Source organism: Canis lupus, chromosome 33 (assembly GCF_011100685.1).
Source record: "Canis lupus familiaris isolate Mischka breed German Shepherd chromosome 33, alternate assembly UU_Cfam_GSD_1.0, whole genome shotgun sequence".
Classification (NCBI taxonomy): domain Eukaryota; kingdom Metazoa; phylum Chordata; class Mammalia; order Carnivora; family Canidae; genus Canis; species Canis lupus.
The window spans coordinates 17450151-17468605 of record NC_049254.1 but is presented as its reverse complement, the minus strand read 5'-3'; the positions used below and the strand labels follow the sequence as shown (position 1 = coordinate 17468605).

Genomic DNA, 18455 nt, shown 5'->3' with positions numbered 1-18455 from the left:
TTACTGCAAATTGCTAGCCTGAGAAAAGATCAATATTCAAAATTCGAAGTTCTGTTTCTATTGGCTTCACACTGCTTGTGCACCATTGTAAAGCTGAAAAATTGCCATGTCAAATCTTCGTAAGTTGGGGATGGTCTGTACTTAAAGTCTTGGTAGTTCGATTATAGCTCCTCTTTTAAAAAATGATACCATACCATATTATTTGAATTTCTTTAAAGATTTTATTTATTTATTCATGAGAGACACAGAGAAAGGCAGAGACATAGGCAGAGGGAGAAGCAGGCTCCATGCAGGGAGCCCGATGTGGGACTCGATCCCGGGACCCCAGGATCACGCCCTGAGCCGAAGGCAGACTCTCAATGGCTGAGCCACCCAGGCGTCCCAATTATTTGAATTTTTTACAGTGATAATATACTACTTTCATAAGCAAGGGGGAATATAACTCTAATACAACTACTTTTAAGAATAGTCCAGTTTTATATGCTTTTCAGTCCTGCAGAGTAAATGTACCCAAACAAAATTAAGCTGGAGAAGTATATCCATATGGGGTTTCTACTGGCTTGATTGCCTGAGTCCTGCCACAAAGTCAAGCCATTTCTATCTCCTACTGTCTCCTAAGAAGAAAGCACAGGAACTGGACTAGTCCATAAAGAACTCATTGGCTCACTTCCATGTCATTCCTCCAAGAGCCCCTCTGAAAAAATTAGACCTGTAGAGGGGGCTCAATCCACACTGGGGCACAAGGAGTTTGCGAGCTTCATATCATTGGCAAGGATCTGAAACCAGAGCAGTGCAAGGATGCTCAGTACAGACTTGACAACACAGTTGGGTGCAAATCTGAAAAAGAAGACAGATGATGGGTGGTGGTAAGAATCCGCCGCATAATCAAGTTGAAACCAAGTAAGGTAGCTTCTCTATAAAGTTACTGTACTATCAATATCAAGATGATAGTTTCATCTCAGGCAAAATTTGTGCCATTGTTGATGTTAGAGTAATACTTTATTTCTTTTAAAATAGGTGAGATAGTTGGAATGTCTGGAATATTTACCTTGGCCATTATGGGACTTTTTTTAAATTCCACAAGTTTTAAACCAGGAGTTGAAGTGCTTCTTCTTGAGTGAGTAGCTAGCATATTTTAGAAGCTATAATATTGTACTGGTGACTATATCTACATCTACATTGGTCAAAGTAAGATGCTGACTCCAAACTACCCAACTAAAATCCTTTATTAAAAACTCTATTCTTAAAAAATAAAAAAAAATTTAAAAATTAAAAAAATAAAAACTCTATTCTTGTGTCTTCTAGTCCTCTAATTTTAGGCAAAATTTGGAACCTTATCTTGAGTTCATGTGGGCTCCCTTTTCCTTCTAATTTTCTCCATTCTCTGCCCATCTACTTAATAATTTCCAGTAGAATTCACTAGACAGGGCCAGGATTAAGGTAAGGCATGTGAAGCCACTCATCTCAGGCACAAAATTTAAGAAGGTATAAAAAAAAAAAAACAGTAATCAAGATAAATAATATTTTAGCACAATATTTTTAAAAAAATAGAATTAATGCAGAAACTCCATGGTGAAAACACAAAAATTTTAAATAAAGATGAGACCAATATTACTGATTAGTTCCTTTTGCCTCAGGCTCCAATATGGCTCAGATGGCACTGCTACTAGAATAGAAAACCAATGTTTTAAGGACAATGAAGAGGTGGCATGAAAAACAAAAAATTAAGCTAGGGCATTTGAAGAGCATTGGCAATGCTATAAGAGAAAATATGGCCACACCATTATTCTATCACCACACAGTTGATCCTTCTACTCCACCTTTCAGTTCCCTGGACCTCCTCTCTTCCTATGAGCATGTTTGCCATCCCGCTTAAAACACCCACTAAATGATCACTTCATAATCTCAATTTCAAGAATCTTACTGTCTAACATATGACATGTACCAGCTCCTACTCACCAAGATAGTAGAAATCTGGGGTAACAATGGTAAACCCTCCTATATCCTACAACATCTGCAGCAGGTCCTTGCCACTGTCTCATGTGCATCACCTCTCATGTTTTCAGCTTAAAGTCTCTAGGACCCCATTTCAAACAATTCTGCAATCACACTGAGACTACACTGTGTCAATCTTATGATTTTCCTCACCGGCCTCACTTCCTCCTTACTGAGATCATGCCTTTTGTTTAAAAACCATCTAATAACTTCTCATCCCTTCTGGCTACAGGTCAAAGTTGTTTTAATGGCAAATAAAGTCCTATGTCCCCCTGATTTCCACCACTCTCACCCTCACTGACCCTGCCCTAGCCACACTGATCACTCTGCTGCTCCTCAGACATGCCAGTCATGCTCCCTGTTTGTGCTTCTGTCCTTGTGTTTCTGCTCCTAAAATGTGCTTCCCCTGCATGCTGGTATAGTGGCTGCCTTACTTCTTTCATGCTTCTCTTCTATATTTATTTTGTTATAACACTATGACATTAAGCAGGAAATATATAGAAAGATAATAAGAAGTAAATTTTAAATAGCCTCCTATGGCACCAGCACCAAAATATGATCAATATTGGTAATTGAGTTTCCTTTTCCAAATTGCTTTGCCTGTAGCAGATGAGAACACGCACCTTGGAGTGATGTAGAGTTTTCCTGGGCTCTAGGGCACTTGAATATACATATGCTCACAAATCCCAAATGGAGAATCTACAAAGGACATTCATTTGAATAAAGGATTAATTCACATCTAAATGCTAGCTAGATTTTAGGATAAGCCTTAATTCTATCACTATGTAAGGCAGACTAGCAGTTCAGCATTTCTTTTAAAGACAAATAATTTTAGCTCTTCCTAATGATATAAGGAGTTCACAATTAGGATTCTCAAGTATATGAATCATGATGCCTGAATGAACCAAAACATATTTTCAGAATCCGTGCCAAAAAAACACACTCATTTACATGTAGTTGCTCTAGAATTATTTACTTGTCTTAGTGCTCCTTCCCCTCCAGTTAAATTATAAGCCCTTTGTGTGTAGGCAAATGCCTTATTCATATTTTCTTGATTAAACCTAGTACAATGCCTCACATGGATAACTTTGTGATAAATATATTAGATTAGTTAACTGTAACTAACTACATTTATTTCTTCTGTAAATGCAGATTCTGGAATTGTCTCTCATTTGTTGCGTTTCTTATGGTGTTTACCTTCATTGGACTTCTAATTCCTGCGCATACGTATTTATATGTATCATTTTATGACATATATTATTCATTAAATATCTATTTCACACTTATTGTTTTAAGGTAAGAATGTCATTTGTATTTTTTTTATTTATAGGGCATTGACTAAGTCCAAAGATATTGTTTAAATAGAAATGATTCATCCCTTAGAATGAAAATAAAGAATTGCCTCTTAAACTTGCCAAGGAATCATTAGCAAATTGCTGTTTTAGTGGGGTGGTTTTTCTTTTTTTCCAGTTTTTAACTGCATTTCAGAGCAATCCAAGCTCTTTATACAATTTTTGATAATTGAAAGAAAAAAATTTTTCATAATTTTCCTACCTAGAGGCAACTGCTGTTAACATTTGCTATTGTTTCATCCAGTGTTACTTTTTTTCTATGAGGTTTCATAAAGTTCAGCACCAATCATAAATAAGAGTTTTATGTTGCTTTTGTTTGCCCAACATTGTATAACAAATAATTTCCTTCTGATTAAATTATAGTTACAAAGAGCTTTTTAAAAATCATTAGGAAGTCCTCTTTGTAAATGTCCTTTTTCCTTAAATAATTTTGTAGCCCCCTTTTCAACGGTAAGAGGCAGAAGAGGGCAGCCCGGGTGGCTCAGTGGTTTAGCGCCTGTCTTCCAACCAGGATGTGATCCTGGAGACCCGGGATCAAGTCCAACGTCGGGCTCCCTGCATGGAACCTGCTTCTGTCTCTGCCTCTCTTTCTCTCATGAATAAATAAATAAAATGTTAAAAGAAAAAAAAAAGGGGGGCGGGCAGAAGAGAGTCTGCCCGTGTAAGTAAAAAGGACATGACACAGAGGAGGAAAACTCTCTGGATTCTATTCCTCACCTTGCTAGCATTCTACTTCCATCTAGGAAAACTAATTAGGCGTCGACATCAGTTGGCTAGTGCCAATTAATGGAAATTAGTTCCATTCGTGTAAAATGTAGGAAATGTGTGATTAAAAGAAAAAATAGAAATGAATCGGCCAATATTGGATAGATTCAGCAAGGTTAAAATCTACAAAGAGAAAGGGAAGACATTCCACCTCCCCTTCAGTTCTTATTCATTAGATTTGCTTTTATTTATTTTTGGGATCCAGAAGAGAATATATCTACAAACATCTCTTTTTCTTTTCTGCCTAAGAAATGTGGAATTACCTGACTACAAACCTAATAGGAGGAAATAAAGAGAATAATGTCATCCTCTTGTCATCTCTCTCTAGGAAATGCCCTTTTGCCTTTTTTTGGTGCCATCCATGCTAACGATGTGTGAAAGATGACTCCTTCATCTGAGAGTTGGCAATTCCACAGGGAATAGATTGGAATAGAGTAGAATGAAATGGAAAAAAAAATGTCTATGGCAAGAATACATTTTAAAATCTCTTTTGTCTTTTAGACTCCTGGTCTTTCTATTATTGAGCCCTCTTCTGTCTCGATTTGGACATGGGTTCAGCTGGCGCTGGGCATTCATAATGGTCTGGAGTGAAATGAAAGGAACACCTAATATAAACATGGCTCTTCTGCTTGCCTACTCTGACCTTTCTTTTGGCTCTGAGAGGGAAAAATCTCAAGTAAAGATAAATTAATTCTTTTATTTGAACATTTAATGAATACTATTACCGTGTACTTTATATGTTTTTGTCCTGAGGTAGCTCAACCCTACTTGGACTGTGGGAGTGATTTAGCTATGATGGCATGACTGGAGAGAAGAAAAACAACTGACAACTTTTTCTCTTCCTGGAGGCTCAAGGGATTTCTAAATCCTTTCCTTATATTGCAATCATATTTTTCATTACAAGAGCCACGTCAAATAAGAAAGAAATAAGAAAATAAGAAAAGAGAGATGAACACACCCATTCCTTCTCTTACCTATCACCTGATTGAATCATTTGGGTTTATCTTTTCTGGCTTCTTTTTTCTTAAAAAAGATTTTTTTTTTTGTTTCTTTGAGAAAGAGAGAGAACATGCTGGAGAGAGCACTAGCAAGAGAGCACAAGCAGGGTGAGTGGCAGAAGGAGAGGGCAAATCAGACTCCCTGATGAACAGAGAGTCCAACATGAGACTCAATCCCAGGACCTGGGATCATGATCTGAGTAGAAGGCAGACACTTAACCAACTGAGACACCCAGGCATCCCTTTTCATTACACTCTTAAAATAAATTTATTATGAAGGTTAAAGGAGTTAAAATTTATAAATAATTTAAAATAGTACCTGATTACAGCACCTGGATAGCTCAATCAGTTAAGCATCAAAATCTTGTTTTTGGCTCAGATCATGATTTCAGGGTCATGAGATGGAGCCTTGTATTGGGCTCCATGCTGGGCAAGGAGTCTGCTTGAGATTCTCTCTCTCTCTCTCCCTCTGCCTTCCTTTTGTGTTCTCTCGCTGTGCCAAATAAACAAATAAATAAAATAGCACCTAATACAGGGTACGAACTCAATAAGTGTTTTTTTTTTTTACTTACTCCTAATACTCACTCAAGAAAAGCAGAAACTGCTTATGATTGGCTATCGCTTTCTGTAATTTTGTGCAGTGACATTTAATAATGCTAGGAACCAGAACATTTTAATTGTCAAGTGAAGTTGCCTCTTCACTGATACTAGCCCCCAGTTCTGCCTAACAGAACACTATGGGCATAACTCTCCCTCCTTGTCATCTCCAGGTAAGAACATTACAACATTACAAGGAGCTTTGCAAGAAATTTCCTGTGCAGATATCACAATGCATGTAACACTTCCATTGTGGGTTTTTTTTTTTTTTTTTAACAAAAACTCCAAATGTAAAGGGAAGGACAGCAAGGGAATCATTGCATGTTCAACTGGATAATAGCGTAATCATTAAACAATTAAACACTGCTTTAAAACCAAAGTATCTAATATTACATGATCTCCCCCTTCTTTTTAACTATCTCCACATGCCTGAATAATCAAGGTCCATTCAGCACCACACATCCTGACCAGTGTAATGGTAGACACTGCACATGGATCTGGATTCTGAATTTCTAGTTGGCTGCTATTTGCTGTGTGGCCATCAGCAAGTTATTTAACTCTCATCCCATCACACATGTCTGTTTCCTCATTTCAAAAGGGCTTGCTAGAAAATGTTTAATAAGTCACTTTATTAGGAGTCAAAGGGAGCCCTAATTCATAGCATTTGCCAATAGGTGTTGCCTAATCACTCTAACAGAATAACAGTCGACTCAATAACTTCCTGAAAATTTAATGATCAGCTCTCTTGAATTGGCAAATTTCACACAATTTCAAAGGGTTATGATGAGAAATAGAAAACGTACATGAAATGCTTAACACATTGTTTAGCAAGTAGTGTGAATGTATAAGAAATATGAGCTATAGTGATGAGGATAATGATGCCATGTAGACCTGATATGAGATAAAACTCTAGCAAATAAAATCTTGTAATGAAATGCCCTCACTAGTAGTAATTAGTTGAGAAGGAAGTCACACTTCTACCTTAATTTAACTTGGCTGAATCCTACAGCTAACTTTCTAATACTTATGAAGCAGCACTACAGGAAAAGGTTGAAAGTGAGTTAATCTTGTCTCCACAACTCCCAAGTTAAATGACCTTGGGTGAGTGACAGTACCTGAGTTTCCCACCCATGTAATTGGACAATATTGGTATTTACTTCATAGAATTGTGAGGATTAAATACTCCTCATATATTGTGCTCTGTGCTTCCTACAGAGATGTTAGCTTGCATTACTATTACCTAATTTGGTGGTTCTCAACTTTGAATGCACATTAGAATGCTTCAGGAACTTATAGCAAATTGCCGATGCCTGTGGAATTCTGACGCTGGCCATAATAAATAATGGGTATCAGAACTATTTCCTATAGTAAACAACTATTAAACTAGTTAAAATATATGAAGCACCTGAATATATTCTTCAAATTTTCTACAACTTATAATAAAGGAAAAACAATCTAATTTTTAAAATAGGCATAAGAATTGAACAGACACTTCACAAAGAAGGATATATAACACTAAGTACATTAAAAATGTTCGACATAGTTACTTTAGGAAAATGCAAACTAAAACCACAATGGGAAACATAATGTTCAATTTACCGGAAGGTTTTAGAATTGGCAGTTCTTATCTATAGACATAGAAATCAGAACTGTAGTTGCCTCTCCTGGGGTACAGGATTGATTGTGAAGGGGTACTTGAGATATTGTGGGGGAATATAAAAATATTGTACTTCTAGATGGGGTTGAGGGTTATGTGAATGTATGCAATGTCAAAAATTTATCAAAGGGAACACAAGTGCATTTCAAGTATGTACATTATACCTCGGTTTTTCTAATTACTAATGCTTGGGCTCCACCCTTGAGTAAATCAGAATATTCAGTGGGAGCATCCTGGGCACTATTATGTTAAAGTTTCCCAATGATTCTAATGTGCAGCCTGGAAGGCTTCTGTTGTGGTTTCATGCTCTGTCTCTAACCTCCATCTGTAGCCAAAAAACAGAGGACTGGCTAAGGGTATAGCATAAATTCTAGAAGTTGGAGTTATGTAAATCAATAGAAGTGTGCAGTCTTAGATTGAAAACTATTGTTTCAACTTGGAATACAAGTAGGAAAAAAAAGAATCAAGTGGCACCAAAGACATAATTGCTCCTCCTTCCTGACAATGAAGGGATGCAGAGAGGCAAAATATGAGGTGAAGCCAACCTATCAAGAACGCTGATGGGTTCTCTTTTCTCAGATGATAATTATTTGCTATGGATGGTAATGTTGAACACAGAATGGCTATGCACATGGTGGTGTGTATAGTGAATAAGAATTGATAAAGTACAGGCATATTCCCAAGATCTAAGAAGTACAGCAATGGAATTTAAGGAAAAGCCTTTTTTTTTTCAGTGTCTATAAATGTATGTTTACTTGTCAAATCATGTTTCCTGAGTTTTGATTTGGTTCCAAAAAGATGGATAAAACATATTCAGGAAAATTGAGAATCCCCAGAGCACTTTAACATGACTGATGTTCAAATTCTTTCCTACTATGAGGACTTTTTGACTTAGTACAATTTAGCTGAATTTAAATATAGAATATGTTATAAGAAATTGTCATGAATACTTACTTTGTATTTTTCTTTCTATTCTAGATACTATTTCATGGAGTTTCAGTATGCTTAGTTACGTTGATTGTCAATAGATTTATTTTGCCAATTGCAGTTAGTAAATTAGGTAAGCCCTACTAATTACTAACACTGAGTGAAGAAACAGACATTCTAAATATGCCAAAGAATTACTAATGATGAAGAAAGCATCTGCATAAGTAAAAATCAACAGTATATCTAATTGAAGAGAAAATTGGATCTCTGTATAAAAGTATATGAACAGTTTAGGCCAATAAGCTTGTATAAAAAGATACTTGTTTACATTGGTCTAATTTAAATAAGTAATACAATAAGTTTATTTAATTATTCAACAAACTTTTATTGAAAGCCTCCTATCTGCCAGGCACTATTCTAACTGACAATGATGCATTATGGTCTTGTGTGCATCAAAGTAAACAAATCACACATAAATAAGATAGAAAATAAAATGAGTGCTAGGTTCCTGAGGAAGCTAGAAGCTGAATGTGTTTAAGGAAAGAGAGTTTGACCTTTTGAGAACAAGGCAGGTAGTAGAGAAAGTACAGATGGAGAGGTAGGAAGGAATTACGTAGTGAAGGGCCTTGGATGTTAAGATTTTTATTCTAAGGGCAAAAAGAGTTCCTTGACCAGTTTTAAACAAGTAAATATAATTATATGGTTAACTTGAGTTCTGTGGATAACTGATTGCTGGGTATGAGGAGCATAGAAGCAGAAATAGCAGTCGTAGGAGGCAGTTGGATTGTGCAATATGCCTGTTTTCATCCTCTACTTGTTAACAAGGGAAAAATGGAGATCTAGAGAGTAAAAAGTTCCTCCCCAAGATCATGCAACAAGGTAATGGCAGTTGAGGAACTAGAAGCAAATGGCCCTCATGTTTTGTTTGTTTGTTTTGTTTTTTTAAGATTTTATTTATTTATGAGAGACAGAGAGAGAGAGGCAGAGACACAGGCAGAGGGAGAAGCAGGCTCCATGCAGATCCTGGGACCCCAGGATCACACCCTGGGCTGAAGGCAGCGCTAAACCGCTGAGCCACCTGGGCTGCCTGGCCCTGATGCTTTTAATTCATTATACTCCCAACTGCTCTATCACCCTTTCTTTTACACAGAGCTTTCATCCCAATGCCACTTTTAATCAGTGTGAGACTTTATCTTTATGGATGACATTGCATGCCCCAATCTATCTTCATTCCTTGTATTTGCAAAAAATCTTTTTTCTTTTCTTTTTTTTTCAAATTCTCTGAGCTTTAACATAGTAAATTGGGAAGAAAAGATTAAAGAGGGGAGGTTTCACAAAGAGTACATTTGTTCTACTTAGTAGCTAAATAAGCTTAAAATTCTTATTGTGGAGCATTTGTTTACTTGCACTGAGAGCAGAGAAAATTTGCTCACTGAACATTATTGCTTTCCAAGGAAACTTCTATGGCTCATAAAAAGAAATTTGTGTCTGATACAAAGAGTCTTTCAAACCTTAATGAGATCTGGAGATAAATATATATCGCATATATTTATCACATATATACACAGTATTACATTTAGATAGGATATGTATATGCATATATCTATATCAATACCTCCTACATATGTATCCTACATACATTCTGTATATTTATACATATATAGGGGATACATATACCAGGGATGTATATGTAAGAAGTATAAATATACACAGATATATATCTCCTCCATGGATATCTCCTATATATTTATGTATCATCTACTCTGTGTATGTATGTATATATATATGTGACCTTATTATAAGAAATCGGCTTACGTGATTATGAAAGCTGAGAAGTCCCAAGATCTATAGTCCAGAAGTCTGAGAACCAGGAAAGCCAAAAGTGTAAGTTCCTGTCCAAATGCAAAGGCAGGAGAGGACTGATGTCCCAACTCAAAGACCATGAGGCAGAGAGAGTGGTTTGGATGAGGGCTGCCCACGACGAGGAGAGCAATCTGCTTTACCCAGTCTACCCATGTAAATGTTATTCTTATCCAGAAACCCCTTCACAAACACACCTAGAATAATGTTACCAAATATCTGGGTATCGTGTAGCCCAGTCAAGTTGACACATAAAATTAATCATCACACCTCTATTCTTCTGTCCCCTCATCTATCAAACTGGGAAAAGGGTCTTTTAAAAGGTGGGTAAAGTAATGAAAGACTTAATATGTTCAAGATGCAAGGTGCTGAGATGTGATTTCTTGGCATATTGTAAGCACTCAATAAATATTAACTATTACTGTTATTTTCATGTACCTCGGTCTTTTTGAGGAGTATGAAAATAGAAAAGCTTGAAATTGTTAATGTTTCTATTATTAGACAATTTATGCTGAGTCTCTAACTTAAATAAAACACACTTGGTGGCAGTAAGAACAAAAGGAAACTTTATAATCCATATCAAAATGGTGGTGTCTTTATTATTGATAAAACACACTCTTTGTACCAAAGGTCTTCATGATGTCACGTCAACAAAATATAAATCACTTCACTGTACATTTCAACACTTTCAAGAGCTAACCAAATCTGCAGCCTCTGCACTCAAATTTGACAAAGATCTTGCTAATGCAGATTGGAATATGGTTGAGAAGGCAATTAGACTTCAAAACCCATATGCGGTAAGCAAGTCCTATCTTTTATTTACTCCTTCAAAGTGGATATCACTTACCTCGAGTAAGTCTAAATGTTATAAATATTAATTCAAAATTTCTAATACTAGTAATTGACAGAGAAGTTGTATCGGTAACCCACTGTCATAACGGCAAGGAGGGAATCTTAGTGTTGTAAATTCAAAAGAAGGAGCAATGCATTGGAGCTCCCTACAAAAGATGTCATAAGACAGGAGAGTGAGCCTTAGATAATGGCTGTTTTTTTACCAGATTGACAGTGGACAGGTGCTTTTGTTCAGTGTTTATTTAGCATTTGTTTATACTAGTATATATGCCAAGCACTTGCTAGCCCCTCACTTATGATGAATATTATATTTTGATATGATATAGAATTCAAAGCCAATATCGTGAGATGTTACCTCCTGCTTCTGTGACATACTCTAGAAACTCTGTGGTCAGACTTCTCATTCATTGAAGGGCATGTAACTCCCCAGTCATCTCATAGCTGCCATAAAGAGAAATAATAAAAGCTGTTCTGGAATTTTCTCAAATGCTACTGCTTCTTTGCTATCTCCTACGTTAGGTCCAGTTTTCAATGTAATGTTGTTGTTGTTTTTAAGGTTTTATTTATTTATTTGACAGAGAGAGAGACAGAGCACAAGCAGCGGGAGCAGCAGGCAGAGGGAGAGGGAGAAGCAGGCTCCCCACTGAGCTAAGAGCCCAGCCTTGACCCCCGGACTCCATCTCAGGACTGAGCCACCCAGGCGCCCTCAATGTAATAATATTTCAATGCATACTGTATGTTGCAGTTTTTGCAATGTTTTGCTGCATCATACAATATGAGGAATCAACTTCTAGGAGTGGAGACATAAGATAATTGGTTTCTATAAAATAGGATTCCCCCAAATCCACTTTATGCCCACTAACCAGTGATTGAAGCTCCAGATGGGGACTCGGAACCAAGCCCTATGCCTACAGGAATACTGCCAGGATTTCTGGATATGACAAGTACCAAGTCAAATCCAATTATTTTCTGTAGTAGCTCCCAATTGCTGACTGTGGCCTTTTGCCAACCTAGAAAGCTTATTAAAATATGACTTTATTCCCCAGTCCCCAATCAGGAGATTCTAATGCAGATAGTCTGAGGTAGTCCCAGGCATATATTTTTTTATTCCATTTACCCAGCTGATTCTAGTGCAAAATCAAGATTGAGGCCCTCCCTCTGATGCTTGATCTGTTTTGGAAAACAGATGATCAAACATGGGGGATATTATGGTGTTACAAATAGATTGCTTAATAGATTGGATTTGGATTCAGAAAATCTGGGTTTGTGTCCTAGCTTTGTAAACTTAATAAATAGCTTTGGGATCTTGAGCAAATCTTTTATTTTCTCTAAACTTCAGCTTTTTTTTATCTGTTAAATGAATTTATCCATAATCCCCAACTCCCAATGCTAAGTTCACTTTCTACTTTACCTTAAGTTATTAGGTTAAGGCAGTGATTGTCAAATTTTAGTGGCAACAAGAATCACGGAATGGATTTGTACAAAACACAGATTGCTGCCCTCTGTCCCAGACTCTCTGATTCAGCAAGTCTGAGTTGGGGTCTGAGAATGTACATCTCTAACAATTTCCAGGTGATGCTGAGGCTGCTGGGGACCACACTTTCTGAACCATTGGTTTAAAGTGGGATCCCATATATGGTAGCTTTTATAAATTGTTAGAGACACCATGTAAAGGTAAAAATACAAGTCTCTTCCCTCAACACTAGCAATTAGTTTACCTCCTAGATAACTGTGAAATGAGGAAACTCACCTGAACACTTTTTCTGTATCTAGAAGATTTTCTATCATTTTTCAAACCAAATTTTTACATGAATTACTTGAGGGTTATGCTAAAAATATGTTAATATTTGTGTGTTTTGTTTTGCTTTTATTTCTGTTTCACTTAGTTGAGTCAAGGAGACACAACAGAACATCAAAAGGTGAAATGTCTAGACTGTAACAGGGAAATAGATGAGACCCTTAACATTGAAGCAATGGAACTGGCCAACAGGCGTCTCTTGTCGGCACAAATCGTTAGTACTGATCATGCACTTTTAAAATAATATTTTGTTTCAAATTATACTGAAAAATTTCTCCTTTGCTAACAACATCTTGATTATGCTTACCTGCATAACTTAATAGATTGCTACAAAGGTACAGGGAAGTTTGGCATTGTCTTAGGAATCTGTTTGACTGCCAAAAAAAAGGAAAAGAAAAATAGATCCATCCAAAATAGCCTGAGTAAAAGGTATTTTATTAAGAGGATTTGGGAATTTCACAGATTCCAATGTCAGGAATTACAGCTGAACTCACCCTTCAGGTGTGTTACGCAGCCATTTCTACGACACTGCCCATCTCTGGGTCCACGTCATTTCTTCATGAAAGATACCACCAACTCTGCTAATAACTGTAAGCAGAGAGTAGTATTTATCATATCAAATCTTGGACAAAAGTTAGAGAAATTCTGTGGCACCACAGCATAGTAGATTCTGTGCGAAATTGCTATTAGCTTAGTTGCCATTTACTATCCAGGTCAAGATCACGACTCATTGCCATGACTCCTGCTTTCAAAATGTTCATGTTGAGCTTTCCTCATTGCATATGGAGCTCTCATCCATGTCTTGGCTATTCCAGTCATACAGGATTTCAAGCATTCTACGTGTTCAATCTAACTTGGGAAATGGAAAGTCTATAGGGTACAATTGTTCTCTCTTCAGCATTAAGACGTGGCAAAGAGGTTGGCTCTCAAAGGCACCTTTTCCAAGGACCTAAATAATTTCTCTAAGCAAATGAGGCAGTGCCATGAAGGATGAACCTATATGATGCTTTGTTCCACCAGCAAATTTTATGATATTATATCTTTGAGTTACTTCCAGAGTTTTAATTTAACTCAGGAAGATACGGTATTCAAGAACTCTCAAAACCAATACAGAAGCCTCCATTTTGAGTCTTGCTTTCATTAATTATATGATTCATGAATTATTCTTTTTAGTCTTTATTCTCCCCATTTGCAAAAGAGGAAAATGCTAATCGCAAGACCTCTTATATTTTTCTCTGCTTGTGATATTCTGTTTTCTGCAATATGCATTCCACATACCTTTTTTTTATTTTTTGCCCTAAATATTTGTTTTCTACCATTATATCTTTTTTGATTTTGTGCTCTGTATTGGGTCTTAACAAGGAAATCCTTTTTTTTTTTTTTTTTTAAGTAGGTTGGATCTTTCTGCTCTGCTCTCCAGCTCTTTATCTCATCTTGCATCTTTTAAGCCCTTCTTTGTTCTAGAAGTATTTTCATGTTTACCTTGGTTTGTTGATTTTGGTTTTTTGTTTGTTTGTTTTTTAAATTTTATTTTGGAGTTCAATTTGCCAACATATAGCATAACACCCAGTGCTCATCCCGCCAAATGCCCCCCTCAGTGCCCATCACCCAGTCACCCCAACCCCCGCCCACCTCCCTTTCCACTACTCCTTGTTCGTTTCCCAGTTAGGTGTCTCTCATGTTTTGTCTCCCTCACTGATATTTTCACTCATTTTCTCTCCTTTCCCTTTATTCCCTTTCACTAATTCTTATATTCCCCAAATGAATGAGACCATATAATGTTTGTCCTTCTCCGATTGACTTACTTCACTCAGCATAATACCCTCCAGTTCCATCCACGTAAAAGCAAAAGGAAGGTATTTGTCATTTCTAATGGCTGAGGAATATTCCATTGTATACATAGACCACAACTTCTTTATCTATTCATCTTTCGATGGACACTGAGGCTCATTCCACAGTGGACATTGCTGCTATAAACATTGGGGTGCAGTTGTTTCAGTGTTTCACTGCATCTGTATCTTTGGGGTAAATCCCCAGCAGTGCAATTGTTAGGTTGTAAGGCAGATCTATTTAACTCTTTGAGGAACCTCCACACAGTTTTCCAGAGTGGCTGCACCAGTTCACCTTCCCACCAACAGTGCAAGAGGGTTCCCCTTTCTCCACATCCTCTCCAAAATTTGTTGTTTCCCATCTTGTTAATTTTTACCATTCTCACTGGTGTGAGGTGGTATCTCATTGTGGGTTTTTTTTTTCCTGAGGATTCTTTATTTTGATACAAAAAATAAACCCTTTAACCTATAGAGTGTCACTTGTTTTCATATTACAGAGCAAATTTACAGAATAGGAATCTATTACCAGTTCCAAGAATATCACATATACTTTAGAAGTCATTGCTATTTGGATTCAAACAAACATCAGTGTGGAAGGAGTAACTAATTGTTTCCCTCTCCTGATTTTTTCATAATTTTACAAAATCATCACTAGGAAAGCTAATAGTTGGCATGTCACACAATTATGCCAGAATCTGGAAAGGGCAGTGAAACCAACCATGTTAATCCAGTTGAACTATAAAAACATGACCTTGTATTGTCCTTCTCTCCTGCTTCTGGAGTAGAAAAGCTCTACTTAAAAGCCCCATGGGCCAGCAATATGCTTGGGTTATTATTTTTTTTTTAATGCTTGAGTTATAATGTGTAGGTTCCCTCTCATTAAACTTGCAAAAGAAGCCACGGAATTCTTCAGAGTCTGATATGTAGAAAGGAGCAAGCCAGGAGGCAGACTGGATTTACTTGGATGGAAAACATTTATGTGAGCAGTCCAGCTGATAGGCTTTTAACATTGAAATAACCAAGGCTTGGGGCACGTGGGTGGCTCTGTCGGTTAAGCATCCAACTCTTGATTTCGGCTCAGGTCATGATCTCAGGATTGTGAAATGAAGCCCGCTTAAATCAGGCTTAGTGTGGGGCATGGATCCCGCTTAAGATTCTCTCTCTCCCTCTGCCCTTCCCCGCCTCCAAAGATATAATCAAGCCTGTACAGGTCAACAAGTTCAATCAGCTGATTGGAATACCATCCCTAGACCTTTAAGTGACACATTTGAAGTTCTCACAGTAAAGTTGTGGCTCCATCAGCTGTGATTATCTTCTTTGATTTTAATGTCCATCAGTCTTTACCAGCTGTAGCAGCCACTGCTTGGTAAAACTTTGTCACGAAGTCTGGCTCACTGACCTCCAGCTGCCTGACAAATTCATTGCACTCCTGCTCAGCCCAACCTCGAAACCACTGATCCCAAAGACGTAGCTGGCACTCAAAGATACAAGGTGGTCGGTTTGCTCTGGACACACTAAGCTGCTCCAGCCCTTCCAGCAATGGCTGTAATTTTCCTGGCACTGCCATAGCTACCAGGTCCTGTAGGAAACGTTCATCCTGGGGACCTGACCAACTGGCAAACCAGTGAAGAATACACTTCATCTCCTGGGAAGTGATGTAAGACATTGGGGGTGGGGAAGAGTCAGTAATACTATCTGGTCCTGAGGGTAAGGGAGGAGGGAAGGATAGTGGCATTGAAGAGGAAGATGATTCCAGCAGCATCCTCCCCTTTCCTCTCACAGGGAACCCAGAGACCGTCACAAAAATGCTTAAATTCCAACTGTCACCGCTGCTTCCATGTTTCCTGAAAACCCCTCCTCATTGTGGTTTTGATTTGTATTTCCCTGATGGCCAGTGATGCGGAGCATTTTCTCATGTGCTGGTTGGCCATGTCTATGTCTTCCTCTGTGAGATTTCTGTTCATGTCTTTTGCCCATTTCATGATTGGATTGTTTGTTTCTTTGGTGTTGAGTTTAATAAGTTCTTTATAGATCTTGGATACTAGACTTTTATCTGATAGGTCATTTGCAAATATCTTCTCCCATTCTGGAGGTTGTCTTTTAGTTTTGTTGACTGTTTCTTTTGCTATGCAGAAGATTTTTATCTTGACTAAGTCCCAATAATTCATTTTTGCTTTTGTTTCTCTTACCTTTATGGATGTATCTTGCAAGAAATTGCTGTGGCCAAGTTCAAAAAGGGTGTTGCCTGTGTTCTCTTCTAGGATTTTGATGGAATCTTGTCTCACATTTAGATCTTTCATCCATTTTGAGTTTATCTTTGTGTGTGGTATAAGAGAATGACCTAGTTTTATTCTTCTGCATGTGGATGTCCAATTTTCCCAGCACCATTTATTGAAGGGACTTTTTTTTTCCAGTGGATAGTCTTTCCTGCTTTGTCGAATATTAGTTGACCATAAAGTTGAGGGTCCACTTCTGGATTCTCTATTCTGTTCCATGGATCCATGTGTCTGTTTTTGTGCCAGTACCACACTGTCTTGATGACCACAGCTTTGTAGTACAACCTGAAATCTGGCATTGTGATGCCCCCAGCTCTGGTTTTCTTTTTTAATATTTCCCTGGCTATTTGGGGTCTTTTCTGATTCCACACAAATCTTAAGATGATTTGTTCCAACTCTCTAAAGAAAGTCCATGATATTTTGATAGGGATTGCATTAAGTGTAACATTGACAGTTTCACAATATTAATTCTTCCAATCCATAAGCATGGAATATTTTTCCATCTCTTTGTGTCTTCCTCAATTTCTTTCAGAAGTGTTCTGTAGTTTACACTAACAATGAGACTGAAGAAAGAGAAATTAAGGAGTCAATCCCATTTACAATTGCACCCAAAAGCATACGATACCTAGGAATAAACCTAACCAAAGAGGTAAAGGATCTATACCCTAAAAACTACAGAACACTTCTGAAAGAAATTGAGGTTTGTTGATTTTTTTTCTGTAACCTCAATTCTAATGCTCACTGCTCCAACTGTTACTAGTTACAGCTTTCAAAGCTTTGAGAGCTTTTACTTAAATCTCAGCCATTTATTGTTATCTGGGGCGATATCCTCTGTATTATTGTACATTAGGAGAGGAAGCACAACATGATGAGATGGTGGTATAGGAGACACAATATCCCCCAACCATCTTGGGGGCCTGGCCGAGGGAAGGGGAGACAGTCTTTAAATTCAGAGAGAACTGAGTAATGTGATCTTGGGAAAAATACTTAATTCTTTGAGCCTCAGCTTTCTCATTATGAAATAGAGATTAGAATATCTTCCCCATAGATTCTCTGCAAGAATTAAATAATTCTGTGTAATATACACATAAATCAGCTAATTTTATAGTATGGCAAAGAGCTCAATAAATGGCAGTTATTTGAAGGAATCAACCATTCTCTAAATTCTTCTTATATTTGGGTGTGAATGATCATTTTGGAATTAACATTTTTCTAGGACCTGTTTTGTCATTTCTGTTGCTAAGCTTTCATGAGTTCCATATTTACTTGCAGCTTCCTTATTTTTCTACAAACTATGGTGTTTACCTTAGAGGATATTGAAAAAAATAGACTCCTAACTCTGGGAAACGGACTAGGGGTAGTGGAAGGGGAGGAGGGCGGGGGATGGGGGTGACTGGGTGGTGGGCACTGAGGGGGGCACTTGATGGGATGAGCACTGGGTGTTATTCTGTATGTTGGCAAATTGAACACCAATAAAAAATAAATTTATTATTAAAAAAGGAAAATATGTTAATCTCATGTTATTTCATAAATATTGCAATGAAGTTTA

The 18455-nt window shown here is 37.4% G+C and overlaps 2 protein-coding genes across 6 annotated transcripts in view; one reads left to right on the top strand and one right to left on the bottom strand.

Moving 5' to 3' along the window:
- Positions 1–18455, top strand: part of SLC9C1 (solute carrier family 9 member C1) — an 81996-nt gene that overhangs the window by 22466 nt on the left and 41075 nt on the right. For all 5 annotated transcript variants that reach the window (XM_038582803.1, XM_038582805.1, XM_038582804.1 and 2 more), the window contains 6 exons: positions 1018–1117; positions 3148–3291; positions 4614–4788; positions 8343–8424; positions 10782–10948; positions 12890–13015. In XM_038582803.1, coding sequence (XP_038438731.1) covers positions 1018–1117; positions 3148–3291; positions 4614–4788; positions 8343–8424; positions 10782–10948; positions 12890–13015 — 794 coding nt within the window. The remainder of the gene's footprint in view (positions 1–1017; positions 1118–3147; positions 3292–4613; positions 4789–8342; positions 8425–10781; positions 10949–12889; positions 13016–18455) is intronic.
- On the bottom strand, positions 15778–16406 carry LOC607014 (uncharacterized protein C14orf119 homolog). Its single transcript, XM_038582807.1, has one exon. The coding sequence runs from the start codon at positions 16390–16392 to the stop codon at positions 15964–15966; it is 429 nt and encodes a 142-aa protein (XP_038438735.1). The 5' UTR covers positions 16393–16406; the 3' UTR covers positions 15778–15963.

Excerpts from the sequence above, each read along its gene's own strand:
- LOC607014 (XM_038582807.1), bottom strand. The coding sequence starts at position 16,392 with ATGCTGCTGGAATCATCTTCCTCTTCAATGCCACTATCCTTCCCTCCT.